The sequence below is a fragment of the Salmo salar genome, unplaced genomic scaffold, assembly GCF_905237065.1.
Source record: "Salmo salar unplaced genomic scaffold, Ssal_v3.1, whole genome shotgun sequence".
NCBI classification, from domain to species: Eukaryota; Metazoa; Chordata; class Actinopteri; order Salmoniformes; family Salmonidae; genus Salmo; species Salmo salar.
This window is the reverse complement of record NW_025548177.1, coordinates 54,363-62,167: the sequence shown is the minus strand read 5'-3', so window position 1 is coordinate 62,167 and position 7,805 is coordinate 54,363. Positions and strand designations below refer to the sequence as shown.

Genomic DNA, 7,805 nt, shown 5'->3' with positions numbered 1-7,805 from the left:
AATCCTCACTATCAGTATAAGCAATTTGGCAGTATGCCAAGAACATTGTTTTGAAAACCGAAAGGCTGTGTATCAGTTTCAAAGTCTCAGCTTGAAGAGAAGAAGCCTCGTGAGGTATTGGTTGGTCACATGCATGAACCAAACGTTAATGATGAATTAATTATAAATAAAGAATAAGCTAAATCCTGCAAATATAACTTGTCTATTTAAGCACTATATAAGAGAACTAATGGGACTTCTCCGGCGGAGCTCCCGACCGATGTTTACTATGGTACATTAAGTTTGTTGGAACCTCTCCAGCTTGTTGATAATAAAGAATGATTAATTTAATATTGACTTCAGGTGTCACTGATGGAAAATTCCACGACTAGTCATTTAGCAGAGGCTCTTATCCAGAGTGACTTACATTAGTGCATTCCTCTTAAGATAGCTTGGTGAGGCAACAACATATCACAATCACAACAAGTACATTTTCCCTCAACAAAGTAGTTATCAGCAAAGTCAGTTCTAGAAGGAAAAGACAAGTGTATTTTTGCTGTGGGATTACTAAATAAGGATACTTACCCAAAACTCTTTTTGACTGTTTGAATTCACAACGCTTTCTGTGGAGCTTTGACCTCCTGTGCACATACAAGATAGAGACGGTTTGTTAACAGTTAACACACATCACAACTTAGTCAACACCAATAAACAAAAATTGTGTGGTCATACTCACTTTCAGTTGGACTCTTTGGGGTGTCAGTTGTCAAGGTAGGACTAACAGTCAAATCTGGTGCAAAGCAAAGTCATTGGATCTGGTTATACAATAAGGTATCTTAATGGGATGATTTAATCAATCCAATATCAACCTCTTTTCTAGTAATTAGGCACATTTGTGATGAAAAAAAGAATAGAAATACCTGGGTAAGATAATATAAGTCAATTATTTTACTAACTAAAGATTACCAACACACCTGATGTAGGATTCACTGCTGTGCTGGGGGCCAAAGGAGAGGTCAAACCTGGTGAGAAGAGATGAGAAGAGAAATGTAAATTTGTTTCAAATAAAATAAAATAAAATGGTTTTGTCACATGCGCCGAATACAACAGGTGTTACAATACAACCTTACCATGAAACACTTACTTTCAACAATGCCGTTTTATTAAGTAAGTAAGTAAACAAATACAATTTTAAAAAGTAACACAATAAAATAACAATAACGAGGCTATATATAGGAGGTCATTCAGGTAATATGTATATGTAGGAAGATGAAAAGTGACTATACATAGGGAATAAACAGCGAGCAGCAGCAGAATAAAAAGTAGGTCAATGCAAATAGTCTGGTTAGTCATTTCATTAACTGTTTAGCAGTCTTATGGCTCGGGGGTAGAAGCTGTTAAGGAGCCTTTTGAACCTAAACTTGGCAATCCTGTACCACTTGCCATGCAGTAGCAGAGAGAACAGTTTATGACTTGGGTGGCTGGAGTCTTTGACAATTTTTAGGGCCTTCCTCTGACCCCACCTGGTATAGATGTCCTGGATGGCAGGAAGCTTGTCCCCAATGATGTACTGGCCCGTACACAGTACCCTCTGAAGTCGGATGCCGAGCAGTTGCCATACCAAGTGGTGATGCAATCAGTCAGGATGCTCTCGATGGTGCATCTGTATAACTTTTGAGGATCTGATGACCCATGCCAAATCTTTTCAGTCTCCTGAGAGGCGATAGGCATTGTCATGCCTTCTTCACGACTGTCTTGGTGTGTTTGGACCATGTTAGTTTGTTAGTGATGCGGACATCAAGGAAGTTGAAGCTCTCAAACCCGCTCCACTACAGCCCCGTCTATGTGAATGGGGGGCGTGCTGAGGGAGCGCTTGTTGTCCTGGCATCACACTGCCAGGTATCTGACCTCCTCTCTATGGGCTGTCTCATCATTGTCGGTGATCAGGCCTACCACCATTGTGTCGTCGGCAAATTGAATGATGGTGTTGGAGACGTGCATGATCACGCAGTCATGGGTGAACAGGTAGTACACAAGGAGACTTAACACGCACCTCTGATGGGCCCCTGTGTTGAGGATCAATGAGGCAGATTTTGTTGTTGCCTACCCTTACAACCTGGGGGCGGCCCGTCAGGAATTCCAGGATCCAGTTGAAGAGGGAGGATTTTAGGCCCTGGGTACTTAGCTTAGAGATGAGCTTTAAGGGGAACTATGGTGTTGAACGCTGAGCTTTAGTCAACAAACAGCATTCTCATGTAGGTGTTCCTTTTGTTCTGTTGGGAAAAGGCAGTGTGGAGACCAATAGCGATTGCATCATTTGTGGATCTGCTGGGGCGGTATGTGAATTGTAGTGGGTTCTAGAGTTTCTGGGATTATGGTGTTGATGTGAGCCATGACCAACCTTTGAAAGCGCTTCATGGCTACAGATGTGAGTGCTACGAGCCAGTAGTCATTTAGGCAGGTTGCCTTGGCGTTCTTGGGCACAGGGACTATGGGGGTCTGCTTGAAACATGTCGGTATTACAGACTCAGTCAGGGAGAGATTGAAAATGTCCGTGAAGACACTTGCCAGTTGGTCAGTGCATGCTCTCAGTATGTGTCCTGGTAATCTGTCTGGCCCTGCGGCCTTGTGAATGTTGACCTGTTTAAAGGTCTTACTCACATCGGCTAAGAAGAGCGTGATCTCACAGTCGTACGAAACAGCTGGTGATCTCATGCATGGTTTAGCGTTGCTTGCCTTGATGCAAGCATAGAAGGCATTTAGCTCGTTTGGTAGGCTTTCGTCACTGGGCAGCTCACGGTTGGGTTTCCCTTTGTAATCCATAATAGTTTGCAAGCCTTGCCACATCCGACGAGCATCAGAGCCAGTGTAGTAGGATTCAATCTTAGCCCTGTATTAATGCTTTGCCTGTCTGATCGTTCGTCTGAGGGCATAGCAGGATTTCTTATAAGCATCTGGATAAGTGTCCCTCTACTTGAAAGCGGCAGCTCTATTACAGGATGTTGCCTGTAATCCATGGATTCTGGTTGGCATATGTACGTACAGATGACGTCGGTGATTGATGTGGTATACTCCTCAATGCCATCGGATGAATCCCAAAACATATTCCAGTCTGTGCTATCAAAACAGTCCTGTAGCTTAGCAAGCGTGTCATCTGACCACATCCGTAATGAGCGAGTCACTGGTAAGTCCTGCTTGAGTTTTTGCTTGTTAGCAGGAATCAGGAGGATAGAATTATGGTCAGATTTGCCAAATGGAGGGCGAGGGAGTGATTTGTACACATCTCTGTTTGTGGAGTGAAGGTGGTCTAGAGATTATTTTCTCTGGTTGCACATTTCACATCCTGGTAGAAATGAGGTAAAATGGATTTAAGTTTTCCTGCATTAAAGTCCCCAGCCACTAGGAACGCCGCTTCTGGATGAGCATTCCCTTGTTTGCTTATGGCCTTATACAGCTCGTTGAGTGAGGTCTTAGTGCCTGCATCGGTTTGTGGTGGTAAATAGACAGCTGCAAAAAATATAGATAAACTCTCTTGGTAAATAGTGTGGTCTACAGCTTATCATGAGATATTCTACCTCAGGCGAGCAAAACCTCTAGACTTCCTTAATATTAGAGATTGTGCACCAGTTGTTATTGACAAATAGACACAGACCACCACCCTTCTTCTTACTGGAGGTTTATTGTTCTGTCTTGCCGATGCAGGGAAAACCCAGCCAACTGTATATGATCCATGTCCTCGTTCAGCCATGACTCGGTGAAACATAAGATACGGATGGTAAAGCAGGATTATCCACTTGCAGACGAATTCTCACCAGGCATCAGGATCTGCGGCCCCTGTATCGGCGTCTCCTCTTCATGCGAATGACGGGGCTTTGGGCCTGGTCTGTGAAGAGACGTAAATCTTTCTCCTTCAATTCATTAAAGAAAAAATCTTCGCCCAGCGAGGAATCGCTGTTCTGATGTCCAGAAGCTCTTTTCGGTCATAAGAGACGGTGGCAGAAACATTATGTACAAAACAAATTACAAACAACGCAAAAAAACATCCAGAATAGCACAATTGGTTAGGAACCCATAAAACGGCAGCCATCCCCTCCGGCACCATTCATATTTAACACAGGTAGAACAATTTAGCGTACAAACAGCCATGAATAAGTCTATGAGTAAACCTGTTGGAGCTTTAGTGAATTAGAGTGAACTAACAATGCAATTGCAAAGTAAGGCATACTTACTAGTTGGTCTCACTGTGATGTCAGGGGTCAAAGTAGAAGTAACAGTCGAAACTGCTGGAAAGTAATACAAGTGAATTAAGTATCTGATTACACAAGAAGAAAGGTATTTATTATTTCTGATAGAGAACAACACAACTCAGTCAGTAGAAAGATGAAATGTTCACAATTTCATAATTTGGCATATTATTATTAAAACCCAGACCCTTAAAAGCTTATGGTGTACCATGGGATGCCCCGTTAACATCCCACATAATGCTTACATGGATATTCCCTTCATTAACTTCTAGAATAGTCTCTGCCACTTATGATTGCCTGCTGTCTGTTAAATGCTCTACATTGGGTGTCACTCTAGTATGGAACCGTGAAATGCAGGGCTGGGGCACGACCTGAACTGGGATACCGTTTGGGAAAATGTATTTTTTACCTCTAAAAACCCAGCACACCAGCTTACACATTATAAGCTTATACATTGAAGTTATGCAACCACATTTAGACATTTTAAGATGAAGCTGATTCCTACTCCAATATGTGACAGATGTCATATGAATACTGTTGTAACACTAATGTTTTGGGAATGTCCTGTGGTGTCCCAGTTCTGGTCACATGTTTCAGATTTCCTTACAAACATGTGTTTCCCTGTGAAGATCCACCTTTATTTTTGTTGAATGATAACTCTTCGTTTATACTGCAACTGGTTCAGAAAATAATCATTTATGTGGCAGCAAAAAAGTTTATTCTTAGTGGATTACCCCTACAATCCTCTTGCCTCAAACATGGTTATTACATTTTCAAGATATTGGTCGTATAGAGCGATCAGTGGCCATGATAAACAAAGCTCTGGCAAATACTATTGAGGCATGGGATGTATTAACCAAAACTCTATCAGATATCAACACCTCTTGAACAAGCAATGGACCTACATGGTAAGGGAGTTGGGGGACGACATTTTATCTTCTGAGAATAATATAGAATATTTTTAATTGTAAACTTCACTTCCTTCCTGTAAATGTCTCATTTGTCTGAGAAAAGAAAGTCAGCTAGAGATGGATGCTTAACCAGAACGCTTTCTGTGGAGCTTTGACCTCCTGGGCACACGCAAGAGAGAGACTGTTTAATAACAGTTAACACACAACACAACTTATTACGCCACTAAACTAAAATCATGTGGCCACTTTGGGGTGTCAGTTGTCAAAGTAGAACTAGTAGTTGAACCTGGTGCATAGCAAAGTCATTGGATCTGATTATACAAAAATGAAGATATTTAAATAGGTTTATTTAATTAACGAGATATAAACCTATTTTTTTTAATAAGGGGAAATTGAGAGTAAAAACCTGGGTAAAATAAATCTAGTCTATTTGTTTAGGTCCTATCTGCTAACTACAGAAAGATGACTAACACACCTGATGTAGGATTCACTGCTGTACTGGAGGTCAAAGGAGAGGTCAAACCTGGTGAGAAGAGATTACACAAGAACACACGTAAATTAATTTAAGATCTAAGGTCATTCAAATAGCAGAAAGAGAGAAGTACACGACACATTACCTACATATCAGATGGACTGAAAGTACACAAATCTGGACTGAAATTACAAGCAGCAATGAATGGGTCAATTCATAAGTTGGATGGAGCTTTAGTGAATTAATGTGAACAAAAATATACATGTAGGTTAAAATTAGTGGATCTACTTACTGGAAGTTGCTGTCACTGTGGTGTCTGGGGTCAAAGTAGAAGTAACAGTTGAAACCAGTGGGAAGCAATATGATTACACAAGAATAAGGTATTACATAATGTTGGTCTCTTAATTTTACAGGCCCATATTCTAAACCATTGACTGTACAATTTGTATTTGCAGAGATGGTCATTTAGAGGCCCAACACACCTTCTGTAGGACTCACTGTTGTGCTGGGAGGCAAAGTAGATCTAGGACCTGGAGTCAAACCCACTGAGAAAACACATATTAATGAAATTAGCATTTTATTAAAGATCGTATTAATGATTATCATGTTGTTGTTGGCCTTTTTAAATTCCTTTATGACTTGTCTTTTCAAAGTGGGCAAAGTAAGACTATAAAAATCACTACGGACAGATTGCTTCTAGTCCTGGTAGATTATATTTCTCCTCATTATAGAGATGATAAAACCAATTCATAATGTGATAAAGTCTTTCAGGACAGATAAGGTGTTGATTGTTCTTGACAGTTTCCTAGAATGAAGTCACCATGTTATCTAACAGCAGAAGTATAACAGCGCATAGATATGATCTAAACACTGAACCAGTTCAACAAAGAATTTAAACTACACAACCTGGGACTCAACACCAGATCAGCCTGGGATCTGGCCCAGAATAAGGCTGTGTGGAGATCCATATGTCAAAGTGCTATGCTCCAAGGAGCGAGCGAAAGTGAGTGAGTGATTGAGTTAGTGGTGGAGGGAGGGTCAGAATTAATATAGTCATTTTAAACAAATCAAAGGGTAGTCAGATCATGAAGACCTGCAGCACTGATAGATTCTTAATGTATAGATAATGACTCACCTGTAAAGTTGTACCCATCACTGCGTGGAGAGAGAGAGTTTGGTCCTGAGCTCACTCTGTAATCACAGCTCACCTCCCTACTCCTCACTGACTGTAGACTTCTAAAAAGATCATTCTCCTCCACAGAGAATTGACAGAACCAGCATTTGGAATCTGTGTGTTTCGTCTTCCAGATGTGTGCTTTTATGAGACGCTTACTCTGCTCTCCAACATACAGGTTACAGGTGGTGTCATAACTGACAGAGCCAGGAATTAAACAGGTGATGATGAAGTTCTCTTTCAGACTGACTGTAATATTTGGTTTCTGACCTGTTGGGAGAGGACAACGACTTAATGAAGTACAAGGCACACTATTCAGCATATAAAAATATACTGTAGAGCCTACAGTCTTTCACAATGCAAGTTCAAATCATGATGGTCATAAACATGACATGGACTTGTGATTTGTTTAACTATTTTGAATTAACTTGGACTGTGATTTAAAAACATTAATTCAAATTAATTGATTTGTTCAAAATAAGTTAGCTATAAATTAAGTATTTGTCCAATGGGCACAGACGTCAGTTCCACACATAGTGTTGATTTACATTTGATTGAGTTGTCAGATAATGTGAATTCAAAGTGAAATCAACAACATTTCAGCCATGTCATTAGATTTAGGTTCAAGTTGGGTGAAAAAAAGACCAACATTCCCAAAATTATTTTGGCAAATCCAATACATTTTCCACATTGATTTAATGTCATCAGAAGAACTATTTTTTGTTGAAAAGACAGTTTTTGCCCATACTAACAAGTCTGCACTTAAAAAATGTACATATAATACATATTTCTGTATTTTTATGGAAGTATCTTACCTATAATAATGTATTTATCACTGCGGGGAGACAGAGTGTGATCCTGTGTTCACTCTATAGTCACAGCTCACATCTCTCTCCAACTGCAGATGCCTGAACAGATCATTCTTGGTAACATTGAAGGTACAGAATAGTTTGGATAATGCTGTGTTAAATGTCCTGACCCAAGCCTCTTTGTAGGCCTGAGTCTGGTCTCCAGTGTACAGGTTA

General features: G+C 40.4%; 1 protein-coding gene across 1 annotated transcript; it reads right to left on the bottom strand.

Annotated features, from left to right (window-relative positions):
* Window positions 1-421: 421 nt before the first annotated feature.
* On the bottom strand, window positions 422-6,182 carry LOC123732738 (mucin-2-like). Its single transcript, XM_045711993.1, has 8 exons — window positions 6,089-6,182; window positions 5,899-5,922; window positions 5,610-5,657; window positions 4,209-4,262; window positions 954-1,001; window positions 716-769; window positions 565-620; window positions 422-430 (listed from the first exon to the last, which is right to left on the bottom strand). Exons 1-8 carry the CDS (start codon window positions 6,180-6,182, stop codon window positions 422-424), a joined length of 387 nt encoding a protein of 128 aa, XP_045567949.1.
* Window positions 6,183-7,805: the final 1,623 nt, after the last annotated feature.

Bases quoted from the DNA above. Each gene is read 5' to 3' on its own strand.
- LOC123732738 (XM_045711993.1), bottom strand. From the start codon at position 6,182: ATGCTAATTTCATTAATATGTGTTTTCTCAGTGGGTTTGACTCCAGGT. The intron at 4,263-5,609 runs GTGTGTTAGTCA...ATTACTTTCCAG, and splicing joins AGCAGTGAATCCTACATCAG to CAGTTTCGACTGTTACTTCT. The intron at 770-953 runs GTGTGTTGGTAA...GCTTTGCACCAG, and splicing joins AGCAGTGAATCCTACATCAG to ATTTGACTGTTAGTCCTACC.